The sequence below is a fragment of the Parus major genome, chromosome 18 (assembly GCF_001522545.3).
Source record: "Parus major isolate Abel chromosome 18, Parus_major1.1, whole genome shotgun sequence".
Taxonomy (NCBI): domain Eukaryota; kingdom Metazoa; phylum Chordata; class Aves; order Passeriformes; family Paridae; genus Parus; species Parus major.
This window is the reverse complement of record NC_031786.1, coordinates 9,733,187-9,756,783: the sequence shown is the minus strand read 5'-3', so window position 1 is coordinate 9,756,783 and position 23,597 is coordinate 9,733,187. Positions and strand designations below refer to the sequence as shown.

Genomic DNA, 23,597 nt, shown 5'->3' with positions numbered 1-23,597 from the left:
TCTCCTCTCCTCTCCTCTCCTCTCCTCCCAGGGTGAAGAGCAGGGGTCTGTGCCCAGCCAGGTGCCAAGCACCCTTCTCTGGACAGCCAGGCTCCTGCCCAAAGCTGCACTGCCCCAGCATTGCCCTGCCTGCTCCAGGTGGATGAGAGATGGAGATCACCGTGTTGGCGTGTCCTGAGGGGCTGAAAGCCCAGGAGCCGTCCTGGCTGCATTCTGACCTGAATCAGGCTGCAGCCTGTGACCTTGGAGCAGAGAGCTCTGGACATTGGAGGCAGATTTGGAGGCAGATGTTCAGGATGCAGGCGCAGGATCGGCGGGGATGTGGCATCCCCGGTGCACACAAAGGGATGTGTGATGTGTTTTGGTCGAGGTAGGAGCAAGTTGTATGAAAGGACCAGGCAGGCTTTGAGGGGCTGTTCTCTGCACAGCCAGGTCAGGGTGATCTCCAGCCCTTGCATGATCCGGGAGCAGCGGGAGCCGGGCAGGGACACTCAGTGACCACTGAGCGAGCCCTCGTGTGGCTGAGGCTTTGTGGGAGTGCCTGCTCCTTTTCATCCTCCCCTCCAGCCTTCTGCCCATCCCCTGCAGTCTCCCCCTCCTCCCCGAGTTTCTCCAGCGTCACTGCTCGCTCAGCCCAGAGCAAGGCTACCGGAGAACAGCTGTGAATCACCGAGCCTGGAGGAGCCCGTTCTCCCGAAGCCGGCAGAGAAGGAAGCTCTCCCGCAGTGATGCTCCCGTTTGGAATCACCAGCATTTCTCCTATGAGTCTCTGTGCAATATTCTTCCTCAGGCTCTAGCAAGAAGGAGCCTTTGCTTCACTTCTTGGCTTCCACCAAAGAACTTGCTGCAGACTGTGTGATGGACACGTCTGTTCGTTGCAACTCTGGTTTTGCCAAAGTAAATATTGTTGCTGACAAAGATTGTTAAACTATTTACAGACTGAGTGTATTTAATATTTGTGTTACTGGAAGGACAGCACACGGAGATGAAGCTGCCTGGAGGAGGTCCAGCCTGGCCGTGGCTCCCGTGGCGCTTCCCCAGGGATGCTGGAGCTGTTGGAGGCAGCTCTGCAGCCCAGGCAGTGTCCCCAGCCCCTGGCTTTGTTGCATGCTGTATAAAGCACGTGGCAGTAGCTTTCAAGTCACTATTTAAAGCACCACTTTTCTATTGTACAAATGTCACAGGGCACTGCTAGGATAGACAATCACAGGTTGCATTTTTTTTAAAGAATTTCTTTTTCTAAGTGAGAGATTTTTTTGAAGCCAGTCCGTGGAGAATATTCAGAGCACTTGAACCAGAGTAGTGTTAGCTGCTCCACTGCAGCCTTGTACAGAGTTTTCCAGGTAATTTTCTCCTCTCAGCAAATGTATTTCCTTATTCAAAGGGATGCTGTCAGCTTCAAACCTGTAAGCAAGCACATTTCCTTAACTATGTTACCAGCAACACTTTCATTATTAAAACCCTTGTCTTGCCACTCTGTCTGCTCCTGGTTTGCTGTTTGACTTCACCACTGGGACAACCACAGCTATCCCAGCTGCCACCACCTGGTACCAGCTCCGTGCCCTGGGACACCTTCAAGGCCAGATGAATTTCACTCATGGCAGCAGTTTCTCCTGGAAGATTCCTGAACACACCAGCCAGCATCTCCTGTCTTTTTCTTCTGTAGGCTCTGGCTTTGCTTTGTCTTCCTGCAGACCCCACTCCTTGGGTCTCCCTTGAAAGGCAGAGCTGACTCCTGATATTTTTGTCAGGACTGGGTTGGTGGCTGCAGGGTGCCAGGTCCATGCAGAGCTCTGCCACAGCCAAACCTCCCTCTGCCCACAGGCACAGCAGGCTGGGACCTCTCCCTGGGGAACTTGGATCTTTCTGCACAGCAGCCCTGAGTGTCTGTTTCCAGATTTGTCACATCTTTCCTCTGATTAGAAAAGGTTCAGGTATTTTCCCATCCGTGAGCAAGGAGGGACTGTCCATGTGGGCTAAAGGTGAAATGGTCCTGAGGCTTGGCTCCAGTGAATCTGAAAAGATGCAGATGAACAAATAACCAGTTCCTATGAACATCTTTTAATGTCTAACCCAAATCCTGCAGCTAGGCGTGCTGTGATAAAGAGCCAGGTCCTGGTTACTCAGAGAATGAGGAGACAAGCCTCAGCCCAGGATTATTTCAGGAATATCGATGGACTGGAGCACTCCCCTGCCCTGTCTGCCTGCTGAGGAGAGCCTGCCCGTGCTGCCCCCCTGCAGCAGAGCAGCTGAGGAGGCTGAGTGTCCCCGCTCTGAAAGGCAAAGAGCTCCTGCAGGGAGCCTCAGCTCCGAAGGGCAGGACAGACACCTGCGGGGTGCCGAGGTTTGGAGCAGAGCACCTGGGCAGGCTGAGTCCAGACCAGGGTCCTGCTGCGGGCACAGAGAGGGATCAGAGTCTCCTGAGTCTCCTTCCAGGCCCCAAAGGACACCAGAAGCAGATTTTCTGCTTCATGGAGAACTCAACCCAGCTCTGCCTGAGCCTGTGTTCCTTCAGCCAAACTGGAGCAGCTTCCTGGGGAAGCCAGTGGGATGGGAACCCCCTCCTGCCTTGAGTCAGTCCTCACTCAGTCTGCCATGTGTAGGTGATTTTCCCACACAGTCTGTCCCAAGGAATTTAGGGTTCTGGGATTTTCCTTTCTGTCAATGCCAAGCTGAAGGATCCCAGTGATGTCCCACTCTCCCTCAGTCTTCTTGCCTGAAAAAACAGAGGTAATAAAAACAAACAAAGAAACAAAAAATGTTCTGAGAGTCAAATTAACATTTTTCATGCCTTTAGCAAGTTTTTAAAATGTGCCTCAGTTCACCATGAAGTGCTTCCCTCACCACAGTCACTGAGACACCCACAGCACCTCCCCATCAGCTCCCAGGTAAAGACAGACCTGGGAGCTGCTCAGGCAGTTTCCCTCCCACAGACACAGCATGGACACCCCACAGCTACCACAGGATTTACCACACACAGTCCTGCAAGCCAGCACATCTCAGTGTGAGGAGCTGCCTTCCTACAGCAAACCCTTGAGCCTTCTCGAGGCTGAGTGTGCTGCTGGGGCTGTTGGCACAGCTTCACCCAGCTCTTCTGCTCAGTCGAGCAGGGGTTTTCTGTTTGGACACACCACGTTCTCCTGATGGGAGGCTTGGGATTATGGCAAGACAAAGCTTTCTGGCTCCCCCCAGAGCAGCCCCAGACTGCTCTGCTGTTCTATTTCCAGCAGAAAGTGCTGTGTGTCTCCAGGAGAGGGAGTTTGTGCTTCATCTCATTCTCCAAGCACTTGCACAGCTGTAAACATAAAGGCAAAATACAGCAGCTGTTTCCTTTTCTTGTTCCTCACAGCAGTCCCCCCATCTTTGCCTGGGCCCCTTTCCATGCTCAAAGCAATGGCCACGTGTGATTTGTATCAGGAGTCAAAGGGAAAATAGAGTTGTTTTAAAAAGCAGCACCTGTGTGTTAACAGAATCATGGAATCACTGAGATTGGAAAAGCCCTCCCAGACCACGGAGTCCACCCTGACCCCCACCTCATCCCCAGCCCAGAGCTCTGAGTGCCACCTCCAGGAATTCCATGGACACCTCCAGGGATGGACACTCCAAACCTCCCTGGGCATTTCCAAGGCCTGAGCTCCCTTTCCATGGGGAAATTCCTGCTGCTGTCCACCCTGAGCCTCCCCTGGCCCAGCCTGAGGCCTGAGCTCTCCTCCTGTCCCTGTTCCCTGGGAGCAGAGCCCGATCCCCCCGGCTGTCCCCTCCTGCCAGGGACTTGTGCAGAGCCCCAAGTTCCCCCTGAGCTCCTTTTCTCCAGCCTGAGCCCCTTCCCAGCTCCCTCAGCCCCTCCTGGTGCTCCAGACCCTTCCCCAGCTCCGTTCCCTGCCCTGGACATGCTCCAGCCCCTCCATGTCCTTCCTGTCCCAGAGCTGCCCCCAGGGCTGGGGGTGCCCCAGCAGTGTCAGCACAGGGGGAACCCCCAGTAACACAGGCCTGAGCCCTTCATTTATACTCACCTGGCCCTCAAAGGAGAGACAGCGCTGGGATGAAGGCCAGGGGAAGCCATGCCAGAGTATTCATGGAAATCCTCAGCTCAAAGTGCTCCTGACAGAACAGGCAATGATGCAAATCTGTGTTCCACCTGCTTGGTCCAGGCAGGGATGGGTTTGAGCTCATCCAAACCTCAAAGCTGGTCTTGGAGCTCCCCAGACACGTAATAACCAGAGCACAGTGGGATTTTCTGGGTGCTGTATGGTCCTTGTTGAAGATCTAAGAAGCTCCTCGGCCACGCCAGTGGGCACAAAGGTGTCAGGAACTGGTGTGAGGTGCCAGTCTGGGCCACTAAGCACAGCCAGTGGCCAGTGGCTCCAAGACTTCTGGGAGAATGGTCCAAACAGAGTCTTGGCACTGGGCATGGAAACCAGGGCAGCCTCAGAGCCCGTGTGCTGGTACAGAGGGAGAGCCAGAACCGAGCCCTGCAGACCTGGCCCTGATGGCCAAAGGAAAATTCCCAGTTCCAGGGCTGGAGAAAGCCATCACATATCACTCAGGCAAGGAGTGATGGAATTGTCCAAGGGCTGTCAGGAGCAGTAGCAGTGGCCCTGTGCAGGAATGGATCCTGTTGGAGACACCAGCAGCATCTGGAACAAGCTCAGATTTTTTCTGTGCTGCTTCAGCAGTGACACGGTGACAACAGGATCCTCGGTGAGGGCAGTGAAGTTCCTACAGGCAGGAAAGAGTCCAGAGGGAGAATGGAGCATGAGTTCAACGAAGAGCAGTTGAGAGGGACTGAAATGTCCATAAATACATTCCCTCCAAGGGAAGGACCATCCCTGGTGTGTGCTGAGATTTTGTCTTCACCAAACAAGGGATCTTGGATTCTGACTGAAGAGTGAGGACAGCAGGTGACCCAAAAATATCCAAAGTATTGTGCTGGCAACAAAAAGCTCCAGAAAAAGGCTTGATGTGGTGGGAACACAGAATTTAGCCAAACTGACAAGAGACACGTGAATCTTCCACACTGTGAATCTCTACACAGCAAGAACTTCAGCTCCGTTTGTCTTCCCTGCCTCCCTTCTCCCAACACAGCTCCCACCCTCCAAGTGACCCTGCTGCTGTCAGGTGATCCACCCATTCCCAGCTATTCCTGGTCCTGAGGTACACCATGACCAGTGATCCCTGCAGGATGCTCTGGCTCTCCCACTCCTGGATGTCCCACCCAGCCACGGGAGCAGGACAGGCACTCATGACTGGGCCTTCTCCCCCAACACTCTTCCTTCCCAGTGGTTCCAGTTCTGCCCACTGGACTGGGCAGATTCCAGGCCCTCCACAGCTTCCAGGCAGAAAAGACATCCCAGCACCAGGCAGGACTCACCCAGGACTCTGAAACCATCTGGGTTCTGCAGACCTTGGCTGCTCTTGCAAAACTAAAGCAGCCATCAGAGCTGGGAGCAGCAGCTGCCCTTCCCCTGGAGGGTGGGCACGGCCACCTGCCCTCCTCACAGGGACAAGGTGTCCTGAGCCACCAGAACCTCCCTGTGCTGCAAAAAGGGCTCCCTGAGAGGTGCCTGGACACACCGAGGGTCCAGCAGTGTTCCAGAGAGAGAAAATACATCCAGAGCTCCCTAAAAAAAACCAAAGCTCTTTTGTTTGGCACAAGAAGATGTGAAGGTTCCAGCTGGAGGACAGGCCTGGAAGGCAGGTGAACCACAGCTCTTAGTGAACCTTCCCGTGCACATCTGACCTTACAAAATGAAAATAACAAGGTCACAGTCGCATCTTAGTTTTATTACAACTGACCTGCAGGCAAAAGAATAGAACTATTACATAAACACTCTGATCCATGTATAATAGCTTAAATAGAGGAGGAAGTCAAACCAGGATACCGGATAAAATATTCGGAAGCTCTTTGAAGCAGTTTTGTTCCTGAGCTTCATTTTACAGACAATAAGGCAACATCCCTGCACATCAGCTTTTTGATATTTTTATACAATTTTTCTATGGTACAAGAAAAAAAAAATAACCAGAATTCACAATGTACAGTTCTTACACTATTTTCACAGCTTCTGAACACTATACACCTTTTTTTTTCTTTTTTTTTTTTTTTTAATAGATACATTGCAATAAATGGTGCACCCTTAATAATTTATAATAATCTATGTTGAATAGGCTAAACCTGTCCTGTACAGCCACCCAGGCAGCAGCACCTCACTCCTGTCATTGGCAGCTCAAAGCTTTCCATTTCCATCCCCAGCAAACTGGTCCTGGAGATGGGACGGCCCCAGAGCACAGACCCAGCCATCCCAACAGGGCAGGGCAAGGCAGTCCCGTGTGTTTTGGGAGCTTCCATCTCAGTGCTGGCCCTCTGGCAGGTTTTTGGGTTCTCTGTCCCTGGGAGAAGTGTCAGATTTCCCCCCTGAAGGGAGGAGCAAAGCCCCACATTCGGCTGCCCCTCCTGGGGCTGGGTCTCCTCGGCCCCCATGGCCAGCACCCCCGAGACCTGGAGCAGCTGCAGGCCCTTTCCAGGGGCTGAAGGCTGGAGAGAGGAATCAGCTCCAGGGGGATTTGCCTGAGAAGGGCTCTGGGGGTGGGGACAGAACGACCACTTCAGCCATGCACAGGCTGCAGGATGCTCAGATTCAGTCACTGCAGAAACCTCTGCCTTGTCTGCTTTGGGAAGACTTTGGTGACTGCCTTGCCTGAGGAGCAGCCCAAGAGAACAATCCATGAAGGGCAGGACCAAGGGATGCCAGGGGCTCCCAACAGCACCAGCCTTGGTGCCAGCAGGAGCACCAGGACGTGTCACCTCTGTGGCCCCCTGGCACCAGCTGTGTCCCAGGGACGGCCTCAGCTCCCAGCTGGGATGTGCTGCTTGGTCTTCTCTGCCTCGGGCTGCCTTGCACAGGTGGCTTTGGTTGGACCTGGGGAGCCCTTCCTTGGGGAACCTGCCAGCACCACGGTGTTTTCATTCCCACTGTGCCGGGCTTGTGGCCAAGCTCTGATGGGAGCTCTGATCTGACACTGATGAAGTCCTACCAAGAACCTGAATCGGCTCAAAATGGAAAGCAGAGACCCTGCAGCCTCCACTTTATCCCTGGTGTGCTACTGAACACCTGAAAACTGCAATATTTGGGGGGGAAAAAAACGGTTTTGGGAAAAATTCATCTTTCAGTTAAAATTCATCTTGTCAGTTAAACAGAAAAGCCTGATGTGCGGTTTCACTCAGGAATGGACCAGAAGACAACAGCTTGCCTGGCCTTGCTGGACCAGCTGAGAGGAGTTAGATGCTCCTTCACCTCATCTCCTTCTGCACCCAACAATCTCAGAGAGGTTTGCTCTGGGTGCAGCACAGGAGCTGTAGAGGTCACAGAAAAGGTTCAGTCTCCAGAGGTGGTGAATTGTCCTCAGCAAGCTCAGCAGGGTGTGGTGGGCACAGAGCCCTGTGGCAGTCAGGGCCACCCCTCCATCCTGCCTGCAGTGGCCAGAAGGAAGAGCTCAGGTTTGGACTCAGGAGCTCAGGGACGTGGGGCTGGGTTGGGCCCCAGGCACAAGCAGCAGGGCTGGGGACAGCAGGAACACGAGAAACACTGGCCAGGACTCGCAGCCATCAGCAGCTGGTGGCCCATTCCAGCAGCTGCAGCCTCTGTGGATGGCACTGGGTGAAGGCAAAGCAAAGCCAGTGGGTGGTGAGCACTGTGCACTATAAACCAGGTCAACAAGCAGGTTAAATTCAATCAAGTAGTTTAATAATTCTTCAGGTCAAAGGTCTTATCTTACCAGGTAACAATTTACAGGACACCTAGTTAAGAGTGAAGAGTGGCTGGCTTGGTAAAAGGAGGAAGAATACATTATGTCCCATCTCAATAGTTTAATGTTAGCCTCTTTCAACGCAACATATTTTTGGTAAAGACATATTCACTATATTTAACATGATCTCTCTTTAACAGGAAGTTCAGCTGAACACACTGTCCCCAGAAAGTACACTGCGACTGTAAAGCAACAGAATTTCATAGCAGTAAATCTATTGCACTTTGTGAAGAATAAAATTCTCCTTTGCCTTTCCAGCTCCAGAAGGCAAAGCATCTCGTTGGTTAAGCAAGTTCTTCTCCCTCCAGGCAAAGTCTCTTAATGTTCAGACAGACAACGCCTAACTTTTGTTTGTTTGCTTTTTATTATTACTTGAAACAACAATCGGAAGAGTTTGAGAGAAAAATCTTTCCAGTAGCTGCTGAGAAGTCTCCAAGTTTTGAGTCTAGAAATGAATTTTAGGTGCTATCCAATCACAGTCAACAAATAAATGTACTTATTTCCACATTTCATGAATATGTCCACAAAAGAGCAAGATGAGGTCTCTCTGTGACCAACACTAACACTGTGTGATCAGGTATTACAGGGATGCACTTTATATGTGACAACAGTATACAGACAGGATGGAAATAACACCAATATTATTGCACATGGTGTCTGGGCGAGCATTAAAAACACTGCAATATGTGATGAAAATTCTTTACAGCTTGTTTTCTCTCAGCCCTTTTTCTAGAGTTTGATGTAGCAGCAGTATCAATCCACGTACATTGGAGAGCTGGGAGTTGCTGGCATTTGATCCAGGATTTTACAAACATAGCATGCAACATCCACTGTGCGTTCCTCATACATCAGGATGAAGGGATGTTTCTGGAAGCAGATAAAAAACAATAGTTACAGTCACTCTCCTGGCATGTGCTCCTCAGATAAAAACTGAGCAGGTGAATTTGTCTGGTGCAAGAATACACTTTGTGGTGGCTGTAGGACACCAGGACACAGCCTGGTCCGTGGCTTTTCCACATTGGGAAGCCATGTCTTTAACATGGGAGGTCACTGGGGCAGGACAGGACTGCAGAGTGTCAGGAGCTGACAGGGAGGAGGGACTGAGGGTGCAGCATCAGCAGCTCCTCTGTAGCACCGACATTTACTGAAATACTTTCAGGAGAGGTTTCATCAGCAGCGTTGTCACACTGGGGAGAGTGACAGGAGTGACAGGGAGTAGCTTGCAGAGATCAAACCCAAGCTCTGCTCTCCTGAGCCCTGACCCCTCTGCTCTGCCCAGCAGGTAGCACTGGCCAGACCCAGATCAGAGCAGCTGGGACATAACATCAGAGAGGGTCTGGGCCAGGACATCAGGCTAACCCCTTTCACATCAGGTGATGTAAAACCCCAGGGCTGACTGTGGAAGCACAGCCTCTAAGAGGTGCCTTCCAGGTGTCCAGAGCTCCTTGAAGGTGCACAGCTGCCACATGTGGCTGATGCATGCCAAAAGCATTGCTGCCCTCTCTCCTTTAGCACCCCCACCACAACAGGCCCTGCTGCTGCCCAGCTCCAGGGTTCTGCTCCTTCAGATCTCACTTCTGCCTGAGCCCAGCCCCGTGTGAGCTGTGTGTTGGAGCCATTGAAAGATGCAGCACTGACAACTCACCAGAAGCTCTTTGTACTTTGGCCTTTTGGACTCGTCCTTTGTAAGGCTAAAGAAAGCATAAAGATAATTAGGAGAATGTGGGATCAGGGAAAATGTTACAGACATCAAAAAAACTTTTACAGGATGTGATGCTGTCACAGTGGGACTCACCACCTTTGGTTTTCTGGAAAGCCCATCCTTGCACTGTGAGTGACCACAGGAGTAACTTCCTTCCCTCCTTCCCTCCCTTGCAGCCATCCCAGCTGTGCAGGCAGGGGCTGGGGATGTGTCTGACACAAACTTCCCTCCTTACTGTGCCTCTCTAGCACAGCATCTCAGAGGTTTTCTTCTAATTCCTTTCCTCAAGAGCAGTTTCCAAGGTCTGCCCTTCAGTCCCAACCCACACAAATGCCCCATCACCTCCAAGCCACTAAAATGAGAGAGGTCCTCCCTGTTATGCTGGTGCAGGAATGTGAGAAGAAGCCAGAAGTGCTGGACACATCATCCTTGCCAAACACCAGCCAACAAAAGGAGCCAACCCCAAGTGCTGTCAGCAGCACACAACTCACCACAAGTTGACGAAGTTGATGAAACTTGGGGAAAATTCCCTTTCCTCTGAGTTACTCAGCTGTGGTGGGTCTCCTTTCACTACTTGTGTCAACTGGTCAAACACACTGTTCCACTTGGGGTAGGGGAATCGCCCCGTGGCCAGCTCGTACTGCAGGGAGACAGCAACAGCACCAGACAGGTTTACATCAGGGAAAAAAATGTCTGCAACAGCCTTGAACCCCCCCAGAAGAAAGACTGAGATGAGATTCTTCATCCTATTCCCTGTATGATTCTAAGCAGGGGGAAGGTTTTAGCCAGCAGTGAGTTCTGCTGCCTGTGTGAGGGCCAGATTTACCCTGACCAGGTTTCTGTGCCAGCCATGTCTGCTCCTCTACTGAATATAAAACAAACCAGGGGAGAGCAAAATCCTCCAGTCCCTTCCCAAGCATCCTAACAACCACTAGGGAAAATGGATAAGAACAGATTAGAGTAACACAATCACATGATCCCTCAAGTTGGAGAGGACCCATAAGGATCCCTGAATCCAACTCCCTGCTCCTCACAGGATAAAATGAGTTTTTCTAAACATCAGTGATGAAAACAGAAGCTCCTGGTCCATACTTAATTTCTTCTGCTTTCACTTCTGCTTCACAACCTGGATAAATAAGAGCTTCTCACTGTATCAATGTGTGCAGCTAGCAGTGCTGTGGTTAAAGCCAGCGAGGAATCAGAATCCCAGAATCCAGGATTAACCAAAGTCTCTGTGCAGCCAAAGCACAGCAGCTGCCAGGGCTGTCAGAGGCTGATTCACACAGGCTGGGTGCTCTGCTCTGCACCACCACACTCAGCACCCTCATCTCAGATTCTGAACACAAAATAAATTTACAACCCAACGCCTCTTCCCTGCTCACATCTTGCTCTCTGCAAAACAGAGAGAGAGAGAGAGAGGAGGAACCATTTAGTGGAAAACATCCTGGCTGTTGCTGAGCCAGGAGGGGCCCACTTCAACCACAACACAGCAAGGAGCTGGGCTGTGCTGCCCACTCTGCAAAGCCCCTCACTCACCAATGTAATCCCCAAGCTCCAGACGTCCGAGCGCACGTCGTAGCCTTGCCTGGACGCGCTGGGATCTATCCTTTCCGGCTGAAACACAAGAAGGAGCAGTCAAGCTCTGTGCTGTGCAGGGAGCAATGAGAACCATCTGCAAACCTAAAAGAACTCTGAGACTGGCACAGCTCCGGAGGCAAACCTGTGGCCAGGGCAGCCATCCAACCCCAGCAGAGAAACATCTCAAGGAATCACTTAAAACACTGATTTTATGGAGGTGCGGTGTAAAAGGTGATCAGAAATGGCAACTTATCACAATCCAATGCTTCAGATATTTTTTCCTTTTGCACAAACACCTTGAATAACTGTGACTGTCTTATTTATTTAGTTTTGTTCAAGTTTGGGATCTCTTTAACACAAAGTCTCACTTTCTCTGTTTTCACAGCCAAGTTGTTCCCAAGGGATTGTGAGAACTGGAATCAACATCTCATCCACCACCCTGGGGAGTGAGGCTTAGCAGCATCTACCAGAACTCTTCTGCCCAACCAGCTACTAAGAAACTAATAAAAACAAGGTGCTTTAAGGAAAGCTGCTCTGAACATGGTTTTAATCATCCCTTAAAGGCAACTATGATGTTACAAGGCTTTAAGACATCCAAAATGTCTTTCGTAGAAAGCAATATTGAGCCAGCCATGGGTGATTCACACCTAAGAGCAAGTTACTCAGAGAGGTGAGCCAGCAAAAAACATCCTGATGCCTTGAATATCATCTTTGTAAGAAACCTCAGTCTGCCTTCTTTAGTTAAAAACAGACTAATTAACATGTCAAAATAAACATGCTCTCATTCAGTTTTGACTACAACAATACTAAAGATACCTACATAGCAATAAATTCTAAATTATGGGGTACAGGAAGTACTCTGAAAGCCCTGGTTGCTTTGTAAGCTACATTTTAACAGAATTCCATTGAAATGCAGTTGAGAAGTGCAGCAGCAGGTGGCCCAGCCCTGAACTCTACTGGGGACACACCATGATGTCTGGAAGCTGCCACCAGGGATGGACCAGCTCAGAACACAGAGCAGAGCCAGGGTGCCAGGCTGCAGATGAAGGAGGGAACTTGCAGAGGGAGCAGCTGCTCTGGGCAGGGCCAATCTGCTCAAAGGGACTGGTGGAATGGGTGGCACTGGTGGGATGGGTGGCACTGGTGGGATGGGTGGCACTGGTGGGATGGGTGGCACTGGTGAGACAGAGCTGGTTGTCTCAGGCACCCATGAGGGGCACCCTGCTCCTGTGACTGAACGGGGATTTGGCCCCAGACCATGGTGGCACAGTTAAAGGACCAAAATAAATCCCATCTAAATACAGAGCAGGAAGAATGCTGAGAATTTTCCATGTAGATCACATGGGAGCAATTAACACCAAGCAAGGAAGAGTCACCATGTCACCCTCTGGGGACCTGGAGCAAGGGCTGCAGACAAAGCCCAGCCCAGGTGTCCTTCTGGTGCCAAGTGCAAGCAGGAAAGGAAAAGGCTGAGGTGCAGACCCATCTCTGGATGTGATGATGGGGTGAAGGGACAGGGTATGGATGCATCAGAGAAGGGTACAGGCTGCCACAGGGCTTCTCCAGATCAGTGTCCACCTGAGCACCAGCATCTTGACTGGAAAATGAGCAGTGGGCACAACAGATCCTCCCTCTCTTCCAAACCCCAGCTATACAAACACAGCCATACACAGCCTGATCTCTGCCTGAACCACCTGGACACAAGACATCCAGCTGGCCCTGACAGCAAGGCCAGCAGCAACTGTTCACCTTCAAGGAGAAGTGAGAAGTTTGCAGCCAGAGGCTCCAAGCTAACCTGGGAAAAGGACCCGAGTGACCAAGGATGGAGGTGACACCATCACAGTCCACTCCTGGAGGCCTTGAAGGAGCAGGGCAGGGCAGGACATCCATCCTCACACCGTCTGGGTCTGCCCCTCCCTTAACCAAGCACTTCAGTCTCACCCTTCCTCTCTGACAGGGGCACTGGGTTCACTGGGGCACTCAGAAGGCAAAAAACAGCAATGTCACAAAGGCCACCAGAGCTGCAGCGTGGCACACGGAGCCCACTCCCAGCAGCATCCACACAGCCAGAGACAGGGCAGGGAGCACAGGGAGCAGCACTCAGGGAGGATGCAGGGCTGGCCAGCAGCACCCACTGCTGGGTGAAGGCTGTGGAACTTCACCTGGAGCAAACCCCAGTGCTGGCACCAGCACAGGGCACGGGTGAGGAGGGTCCAGAGGAGCCCAGGCTGCTCCAGGGCCAGCAGCTGCCTGGGAACTCAGTCCTGCCTTTCTTTCCTTCAGAGAACACGAGGTACCAACATTTACAGGCCTTTGCTCACTGTAACAATGGTGGGGGAGCTGAAAGCCAAAAGCAAAACAACCTCTCAGCACCACAGCTCCAAGGCTGAGGCGCCGCTCACTGTGACAGCTCCAACAATTTTGGTTCAAGCACACAGCACTTGCTTGGCAGCTGGACATGGCTCCTGCTGCCTCCTCAGAGCGCTCCCAGCCAGACTGGCTGACATCCAGGGTCGTTGTTACCAACAGCTATGTGGGCTCCTTCAGGGAGCAAGTGCCATGGGGTTGGTGGGCCTTGCAAAACGAGACACTATCATCAGGGAAAAGCAGCCAGCAGAGCCTCCCTGGCTGAACAGAGCTACTACTCTTGACCTATTTTACACTAAAAAAAATACTATTTTCCTTTTGAGAGGAGTGTGGCAGCCTGAGTCCTTCCCAGGTATATCCAGTTTGATCACAGCATCCCTTCAGGCATCAGCCTCTGCTGGCTTGGAGAAATAGCTGGCAGATGTGCCTGCACACTGGGGACATCTCCCCATTTCCCAGGCTCCCTGATACGTGGAAATGCTCATGTACTTGGAAAGGAGGCTGCAGAGCAGCAGGGAAGAGGCCAATCATCTCCCACATCCCTTGCCAGCTGCTGGCTGCCCCACAAACCCTGTGCCCTGCCAAAACACAAACCAAACTGCAACACTTTTGCTCACTTAAAAGTCCACCCAAGTTTGGAGCTGCTGATGGAGCTGCACAAATCACAGACAGACAGGAAAAAGGAAAACCAAAGGGCTATGGAAGCACTGACCCACCTACACCCCAGGGGAAAAGGAGCACTGCAGCTATTTAAAGACATCTCAGGGACTGTCATGGCATAACTACACCAACAGCCTGAGCAGAGCTAACCACCTACCCATGGCTCAAAGATCAGAGTCAGGGCAGACAGGTTTTGCCTGGACAGGACACCACAGCCAGAGAAAAGCCATCTGAGAGCCATGGCCTGAGCCAGATGGGAATCATACCTTAAAACAGAGATATTTTCCTTTTTTCTACTTGGTGGTAGATTAAAAATTCAGAAAACAGTATTTTTCAGCATACAGAGCCATAAATATATAGCCAAAATTCAAGACAGGCACTAAAATTAAAGTTATATGAACAGCAGCAGGCACACAGCTCCCTGCACAAGGTTCATGTGAGAACAGAGATGCATTTTCAAAGCACCCTGAAGCACTGAAGTGTTTAAAAACCTCAGACAGCTTCCAAAATCATCACTGCAGCTTTTCTCTCTGGGAGGGGGAGGGCAGCAAACAAGCAGGACAGACTCCCAGGAGCCACAACTCAGCCCCAGCAATTTCCACACAGCTGCTCAGCTACTGCTGCTCTCCAGAATCACATTCTCCTGGAATGGAGTTCTGGCACACTTTGGAATTAAAGTGGTTTACAAAAATCACTGTAATTCTGCTCTGCAATAACTTCTGTGACATAATCTTACCAGAGCAAATGGATTTCTTGCAGACCAAGACAAGCCCTGCACCCCTGGGAAATGGTGTTTTGGACTTGCTGGAGGGCACAGAGCTCCCCTCCACTCCAGCACCACAGCCATGGCAGCAGCAGAGGAACCCAGCAAAAAACCAGCAATTTGGTCACTTTGCCACAGCCTGGATGAGACTTCCACAGCAGCACTCCATCCAGAGCTCAGTTTCATCCAGGAAAGGGGTGTTCATCCCACAGGGAACAGGCTGATAACGGGGAGGGTGAGATCCCCCAGAGCCCAGGGCTCATCCCACTCACCGCCATGTACGGCCGGCACCCTGCATCCCGCGTTTTGGCAATGGAGTCCACGAGCTGTCCACTAATGCCAAAGTCACAGAGTTTAATATTTCCATTTCTGTCCAGAAGAATATTGGAAGGTTTGATGTCTGCAGGAGAAAGAAATTTAAAGCAGTAAGTCACGGCTGGAGGTTTCAATTTCAAGCAGAGCAGCTGCAGAGGATCGAGGCCGGCAGCGTCACGCCGTCACCTTTGGCACCGGATCCTGCACGGGAGCACGAGGGGATGGAGCCAGCCCTGGAGATGCCACGTGCCCAAAGGCAGAAGCAGATGCACAAACACCCTGAAATCACTCACATGGAAAAAACACAGGCTGAAAGGGCAACAGAAAGACACTGGGACACTCGTTCAAAACCTGCACTCAGACTCGTGGCAGTAACAGGTGCCCTGCTTACACTCTGAGTGAACCATGGGCTGCTAACAATCCTTGCAATTATTTTAATGGACAAGAAGAAAAAGTATAAACTTAAAAAAAGACACAAGGAACTCACCTCTGTGAATGATTTTCAAGTTTTCTTTTAAGTGGTTTAGTGCTTTCACAGTCTAGGAAAGAAAAATAGATGAAAAATAAGCAGATGTCGTAAGAGTCCTGTGATTATTAAATTTTTGGAACTCCATGAACAGGGGTAAGAAGCATTTAATACACTGAAATATCAATGCTATAATATGCCACGTAATAAAAGCATTTTTCTCTGAACCTTTTCTGCAAACAGAAGGTGATACAAGAGAGAGTATGGGCTTAAGTGAACATACATCCCCTGTGACCTGCAAAGATCCCACGCTGGGAGAGGGGAGTAAGGGGTGGAAACAACAATCTCTGATGTTAATTATTCTGAGCAATAACTTATTTCAATCCCTATGCTGTATTTTTTTCAATAAGTCACAACTGTTTCAATTATCTGACTTTTCATTAGGCCAGAACTTCCAGGTTATACCAAGAAAACATCAGCCAGGTTCTCCAGTGCTTTTGGGAGCCTTTGTACAAGACTGCCAGAAACTTCTCTGGTCTGGGCTGGTGCCTGTGCTGCTGGTGCTCCCACTCAGGCAGAGCAGGAAGCTGGTCCTGAGGTCTGTTTATGAACTGATTACTGACCCCAGGACCTCCTTTTACACCATGCAATACACTGTGGGAAAGTCATGAGCACACTAAGAACCATTCCCAGTGTGGTGCAAACAGCAACAGCAATTCTGCTCCACAGACCAAACAGCTTTTCACATGGAGTGTGATCTGAACAAGGTTCTGAACTTTTCAATTATCAAGAGAAAGCTTTAACAAAATACTCACAGCTAAAGTGATTTTGCCTAAGATTTCTTCTGGAATAACATCATCTAATACACTATATACATATTTGTAAAACTTATCAAACGAGGTAGACATGAGCTCCATACAGATCCAACAGTCACCCTGGAAAGAGAAAATAATGTGTGTTACTATGTTGAGATAAAAATGAGAAACACAAATCAGAGAGCATAGAGATCTGTTGAATCCTATGAAATACATTAACAGCAGCATGCATTTGATAGAAAGGATGGAATTCAACTTGATTATTTTTAGCAATGAAAGACTTGCTCCCATTCACAGTAGAGGTATTTACCTGCCCAGCTCACACCCAACATTACAGTTTAGATATTTGAACCCAGATGAATCCAAGCCTCACACACCGTTCTGCTCTCCAGAAGGCTGCAGGCACAGTGGAACACCCAGAAGAGGGGAGCTGTTTTCCTAGGAAGGGCTGGCTAGCTGGGGAAGAAGGCTTTGGTTTACAGCCACAGTCAGCTCCAGTTTATGCTGCTCATTTGGCATCAGGCTTTTCACATCAGCTCAAGGCAGAGCAGGAGCTGATGTCATCCTCTCAAGGGCTGGTACAAGCCTGAGCCCAGAAAATTCTCATTTCACCCAAGAAGAAGATGGAGTAAGTGCTGTGACAAACAAGGAAGCAGGGACGTCACAGTGAAAAAGGCCAGAGCAGCACAGCAGGACAAGGGCATAACCAGCACAGTTCAAGAGACCTGGAAAAAGGTGAACTTAGGCTGCTACAGACCATAGGGTGGCTATGGAGGAAGCTGGCTAAGGAACTGGTCAGATTTAAACTAGAGAAATGAAATTGGGCAATACACGTAGACAATTTCTCTTTTCCACACCAGCAATGAAAGCAAAGTGCAGGTGAAGCACTTCCATTTGATGGAGAGTGGCCCAGGGCAGGCAGTGTGGCTCCACAGCCAGTCATGTGAATAAATCAAGTGAGACTGGAAGCCCACCAGAGCTTTATGAGCCATCTGTAGTGAGAGCAGCCTCTCTCTCATGGACTGGTTCTACTGGCTACAGGATCATTCAAAAACTGCTTCTGTTTTGATCAGATTTATAAAAAAATTGAGACAGGCCTGGGCTACTGTACTGAGACCATGGGAGACTGGACTGGTTCTAGAGAGCCAGAATGCCACTGATCACCTGCAGTCTTGTATTAATGTCCAATTGCACCAGTACTGTGAGTGGCTTCCATTGCCAGGCTACAAGAGCTGGTGTTTGGACAGCAAAACAAACCAAGTGAACAACATCTGAGCAGAGCCATTACCATAATAAAGGCTTCATTCATACTCTGCATCATAGGTTGGGATGGGTATGGTACTGAAACTTCAAAGAAGTACAACAGATTTCTATCCAATGGTGATTTTTAAGCATAAAAAAAACTTTTTCATGATCAAAAGCACCCAAGGAAAGACCTGGTTTACTGGTCTCCTAAAGTAGATGCCAAACAGAACTCCTGAATGGGGGCATTTATTGATCTGATAATATAAAAACATACACGACCTACATGAATTCACATCAGCAAGATCAAAGGAAAAAGGTAACAGGCCTTTTCCACTACACAGCATCCTTAAGGCTGGTGGCAAGATCCAAAACTCTACAGGCTAACTCTTCCTGGGACTTGGAGAGCCTCACCTGCTGGCAAACTGGTGAATTTGAATGGGAAGAAAAAGGAAGACTGGCTGTGCAATGGGAACTCAGCTGTCTCCCTGACCAAACACCAAGAAGCACTGATGCACATGGGCAAGTCCTACTCCACTGAGAACTGTGAGGACAAAACCACCCTAATGAAAGTTTCACTTTAAATTTTGCCTCTTGGGTCAGGTTGATTTCCAATGATAAAATGACAAAAGTGCTTCCATTTTCTCTTCCTCCTAGAGCTATTCTTGCAAAGAATGCATTTTAGTCCTTACTGGGTATTAGATTACCAGATGCTAATGCACATCTTGCAGACATTCCAAAAAAATGTCCAGGAACACCCTGTGTATTTAATTCAAAATATCCCTGTCCAGGACAGACACAAAAGCCACTTCACAAGCAATGGAGATGCTTCAGCTTCTCAATGCAGAGAATTGCCATTGACAAGGGAGCAGGAGTCACGAAGATGTCACTCATCTGGAGTGCAGCTCATCAGGAAAGAACACACTGGAGGTTCCCTGTGAACATGAGGGAACACTTTTTGTGAGGAGGATTAACCACTGGCACAGGTGGCCCCAGGAGACTGTGGAGACTATCCCTGGAGAGAATCAAAAGCTATTTGGATGCAGTCCTGGTCAAGTGGCCCCACTTGATGGGGGCTGGAAAAGGTGACCTCAGAGGTCCCTGCCAACACCCACCCACTCTGTGATGCAAATGCTGAAGATTTATCACATCTGCTCACTGCAGGGGCAGCCAGCTCTTTATGCACCAGTGAGAGAGACTGACAAATGTCACCACCACCAGCAGATATTTATGTGGCACACAGGACATATTTCCTACAGACCAGGGACTGACAACAGGGACAGATGTGCTCAGGAATGGCAGCAAATTTGCATCAACAGCGAAGAGATCAAACAACTGAGCAAGGCATGTCAGCAATTCACAGCAGCCAGCACTGTGCTACCAACACATCCATCCCAGCTCTTCTCTGCTGCCAGCAGAAGTTCCCCATGGGCTGATTTACCCAGCTCCCTAGGCATGTTCTGCAACTTGCAATGAATTTTTCATTGAATAATTTTATCAAGTATTGAACTTGTTGGTTCAAACTTGGCTCAACTACACTTGCACTGTGTAGGAGTCACTCCTGAGATTCCAAGTCAGATAAGGCTCTTTTCTCCTTTTGAAAAGAAACACAATCAGAACAGGTACTTTCAAGAGCCACTAGTGTGGTCATGGTAACTACCCAAACATTCACAGCTTTACAGGTACTGTTTCAAACCAGAGCAACTGTAAAGCTTGTAGCAGACAGGCAAGAAAAGAAGACCATCTGTTTTCCAGACCTAAAAACCTCTTAAAGCAGCTACACTCAGGGCCAAAGTCTTGGGGGTCCCAGTGCAACCCACAGCTCCTCTTTTCTCACAAGAAGAGACTCAAGTGAAATGTTTGCAGAACACCTGTCAATCAACTTTTTTTTTTTTCTTCCCCCATCTAGCAAGTACAGCCTTGAGAAGAAACACACAAGCATGAGCAGCCAGATCCTCTTCAGTCACATCTCTGATGGCTGATGTGGACAGCTCTGTGTGCACCAGCAGGACTGGGCTCTCCTGGGTGCAATATGGAAAAACCAGCTGGTCTCTTGGGGCCAGTGGGAACCCCACAAAGTTCAACAAGTGTAAGATCCTGCACCTGGGTCAGGGCACTCACCAGTGATTCCCATGATGGGATTGAGAGCAGCCCTGAGGAGAAGGGCTGGGAGATACTGGTGGATGACAAATTGAACATGAGCTGGTAACATGTGCTTGCAGCCCAGAAAGCAAACCATGTCCTGGCCATGGTGCACTGAAGTCCCTGACTGCACAGACTGAAACACCATCTTACACTCTTTCAGCTTTGTTCTTGTTTCATTGACCAGGGAATTTAATCTCATCTAGTGAGTGCCAATGAGCCGAAGCAAAGTCCTGTACCTGGCAATCAACATGTTACATGTTCCATCACAGAAATGTCCTTTCTGACTGAAGAACAGGCAGCAAATTATAAGGTTCAGGTGCTGCCTGCTGAGGGACAAGCAGCACCCAGAGAAGACTCTCCCTATCACAAAATGCAGAACAAGCAAGAGAAAATACAACTACAGAAATTTTGTGGTATTTTCTGCCTTTCCAAATCGAACTGCTGGTATTCCCAGGGGCTGCCACAGGAACTTGTGCTCACAGCTACTTCCCTAACTGCAAGCTGGGACACTTGTCTGGCTACAAACTAAGACCTTCCATAATTTTGTCCAATTTGGTTTAGTATTCCCAAACTGTCAGGATCCCAGGGCTTAGCTCTGCCTCTCCACATCAAACACTCCCTGTTGTGGAAGGCTGCTTGCCTTCCCTCTGTGCCAGCTGCCCTGCTGTTTCTCCTGGAGCTGCTTGGATCCTGCCAACCTTCTGACTGCACAAGCTGCCTATTCAGCATGTTAAACTCCTGTGAAGAGGCTCACATGGACAGGTTTCACCTTTTAGGAGCAGGCAAAGAAGATTTCTCAGCAGTTGCTCTAGCCATAGCCAGAGAACCTGAATCCCAGCTCAGAGTAGGTAATCCCAAAAGGATTTCCTTACTTTTCACCTTGAAATGCTGGAACAAAGAGCTTTGTTTTATATAGTTTGCTGCAGATTTCCTGAGAGAGTTTCAGTCTTCACCAATGTCCCATGATCTTCATGATCCCCAAGGGGATGGTGCAGCAGTGACCTGGATCTTTCACAGTTATTTGAGAACTGATCTGATATGTAGACTGGGGAGTCAGACAGATCCAAACAGGCTGCTGAAATTCCTTTTTTCCCTTTCTGTGCTTCTCTGCTGTCATACTTTGCTATCTTTAAAAGATTAAAATTCTAGTTAATACTGGAACAATTAATAGGACAAGACACAAAACTTTATGGAAGCCTCCCAGCCCAGCCTTTGTACCCCTGAGGAACGTGACTTGGAACATCCCTAGGCAGTGAGGGACCAAGGAGAGGGGAAGGCTGGTTCCATCTCAGAAGCAAACAGGACTTATGCTGAAGGGGGAAAAGGGGATTTCACTCCAACAAGAGCAATGCCAATGAAACCTTTCCTAGACAGAGCATGCAAGGAGACCTGGGAGCCCTGCCTGGCTGCAGGATGATGAGATTTTTGGACATGACAGAAAGTGCAGCCAAGCTGGAATTTGAGTGCTTTTATATTGTTTATGTATTTACATTTACACCCTGAGATATGCCCACAGCTGAAGGGAGGTGAGAGGCTTGCACAGCTCTGAGCATGTTGCTCACCAGCATCTGGCAAGACACTGTTTTGTCCACAGACCTTCCCTCACACCAGCTGAAAGACTTACCACCATTATCTCAGCAAAGCCAGAAATTTCCAGCCAAGCTGAGGCTCCACACATGGTAGGAGCTTGCACTGTGTGAGCATGGACAATGCCTGCTGGCCCAAAATGGCTCCATGTTCAAAAAACCAGAAAAAGCAGAGCGTGGGAAAAGGAAGGATTATTATGCTTATTTTAGAGAATGGGATTTAAACCAGAGGAGTGACCTGGCAAAATTACAGAGGCAGACTCTCTAGAAGCAGGAGTTGAATATTCAGACACAGTTTTGAGTTTTATCTACAACACTGACCTCCCTCTAAAAGTTTTCCAGTAAAACCTCACAAGACTCTGCACATGCTGCTATGCCTGATAATCCCCAAAGACCACCTGCAGCCCTTAGGTCTCTATTTTCCTTCTTCTCTTGAGCAGAGGTACTGGATTTGTGCTGAAGTAATGGAAAACAGCCAAAGGCTCCATGTCTGTCCCCCTATACTGTGACAGTTTCAGAATAGAGCAGTTACAGGAGCAGGGATAATCCAAGGCTGCAGAAGAACTACAAGAGGAAGGAGAAGAAGCAGTCAGATTTCAACATCCATCTTCTCCAAGCCTCCTGTTGCAAAGGGACCAAATGCTTGTTCAGAAGTGCCCGGACACCTGGGTCTCCTGGCTAAACACCCTGAGTAAAAGTGGGGAATCAAGAAACATAACATGTATCAATTTTCTCTTCCTTAGCATGAGCTTCAAACTACCAAGGGAAAAAACAAGGTAAAACCCAAACTGTGCTACAAGTGAAGCAAGTTTGGGGTGCCCACCTCTCTGAAGAGCGCGCCATAAAACTGAACAATGTACGGGCAGTCACTGCTTCTCATCACTACATCAAGGTCCATCAGAAGCTGCTTCTGCTCCTTTTCATCCACTGTCGACCGAATTCTCTGAAAGAGGAAGAGTGGCAGAGACTTTATCACTTCCATGCCATTACTGTATGCTCAGCCCTGCTGATGGACTCTCGTGACCAGGAGCCCAAACCCAAGCAGAGCAGGCAGTCCCCCAGGCATGCTCAAAAACACTCTGGAGAATCAAGCAGTGCTCTCAAATAAGAAATGTAACTGAACACTTCTAAAGCTGTTTGATCAGCCTATAAAACCCTCAGTCCTTGCACAAGCATCAACATTTTCAGATGAAATGTCAGAAAGAAATTAAAGAGCTGAAATTTCATTGAAAACTACAGCAAAACACCACATCCAGGCTTTCATTTCAAAACAAATTCCCACACAGTTCTTAGCCATGCTGGATGGAGCTTGAAGACTGGTTTGAAATTTAACCAAGGAACATTATGTTTAAAATTTCTAAGCACAGAAGCCAAAGGCTCCTTGCACAGCCTCCACCATGGCTGGGGAGAAGGGACTGCCACAGAAGCCAGGGGACAAATTTCCCTGGTAATGTTAAAGATGGGCAGCAGTTCTGTGAGCTCTTCTCACAAAACTAACAATCCATTTACCTAGTAAAGCTGAGGGAACATCAACACTGTACAGAAAATACTTTATACAGACACATACCCCATGTGTATATTGATATATATATATATGTATACACACATGACATTTCATATATACACTATATATTATGAAAAGTTTCACTTGGGCTTCAAAGAATAATGCACATTTGAAAACTGAAAACTGCATTTTCAAACATGAAACTGGTTAAATGAAGGATGGAGATGACCACCCTGTTTTTCATGTGATTTTACAGATATATTTAACATCTTGCACTAATTAATATGTTCTCTGAATCACAAGTGAGGAAATCGTGATCCTGAAGCTGTGATTCACGTTGAAAAACCATTAAAAAAATAAAAAATAAAAAATATCTGGCATAAAGTCCAAAGCAACAGAGGTAGCCAGGACCATCCTCAGCAACAAAAACTACATAGTTATCCAAGAAAGAGAAATTATTCAAGCTTGTAGAAAAGATCTGCAAGATATTAGCACCCATTTCACCAGTACTATGGCCCCAGGGGCAACTGCTGGTGGCATCAGGACCACACACATCAGCCAGCCCAGGCCAGGTGAATTTCAGGGCTGGCCATTCATACAGCACCACATGTCTAACAGTGCACCATTATGTATTTTAGGACTTCTTTTGTG

At 49.0% G+C, this 23,597-nt stretch overlaps 1 protein-coding gene across 1 annotated transcript in view; it reads right to left on the bottom strand.

Moving 5' to 3' along the window:
• Window positions 1-5,763: 5,763 nt before the first annotated feature.
• Window positions 5,764-23,597, bottom strand: part of MAP2K4 (mitogen-activated protein kinase kinase 4) — a 43,113-nt gene continuing 25,279 nt past the window's right edge. The window contains exons 5-12 of the mRNA XM_033518804.1: window positions 22,266-22,385; window positions 16,470-16,589; window positions 15,676-15,727; window positions 15,146-15,273; window positions 11,042-11,119; window positions 9,997-10,145; window positions 9,449-9,494; window positions 5,764-8,670 (exon numbers count right to left, since the gene is read on the bottom strand). Coding sequence (XP_033374695.1) covers window positions 8,557-8,670; window positions 9,449-9,494; window positions 9,997-10,145; window positions 11,042-11,119; window positions 15,146-15,273; window positions 15,676-15,727; window positions 16,470-16,589; window positions 22,266-22,385 — 807 coding nt within the window. The 3' untranslated portion in view covers window positions 5,764-8,556. The remainder of the gene's footprint in view (window positions 8,671-9,448; window positions 9,495-9,996; window positions 10,146-11,041; window positions 11,120-15,145; window positions 15,274-15,675; window positions 15,728-16,469; window positions 16,590-22,265; window positions 22,386-23,597) is intronic.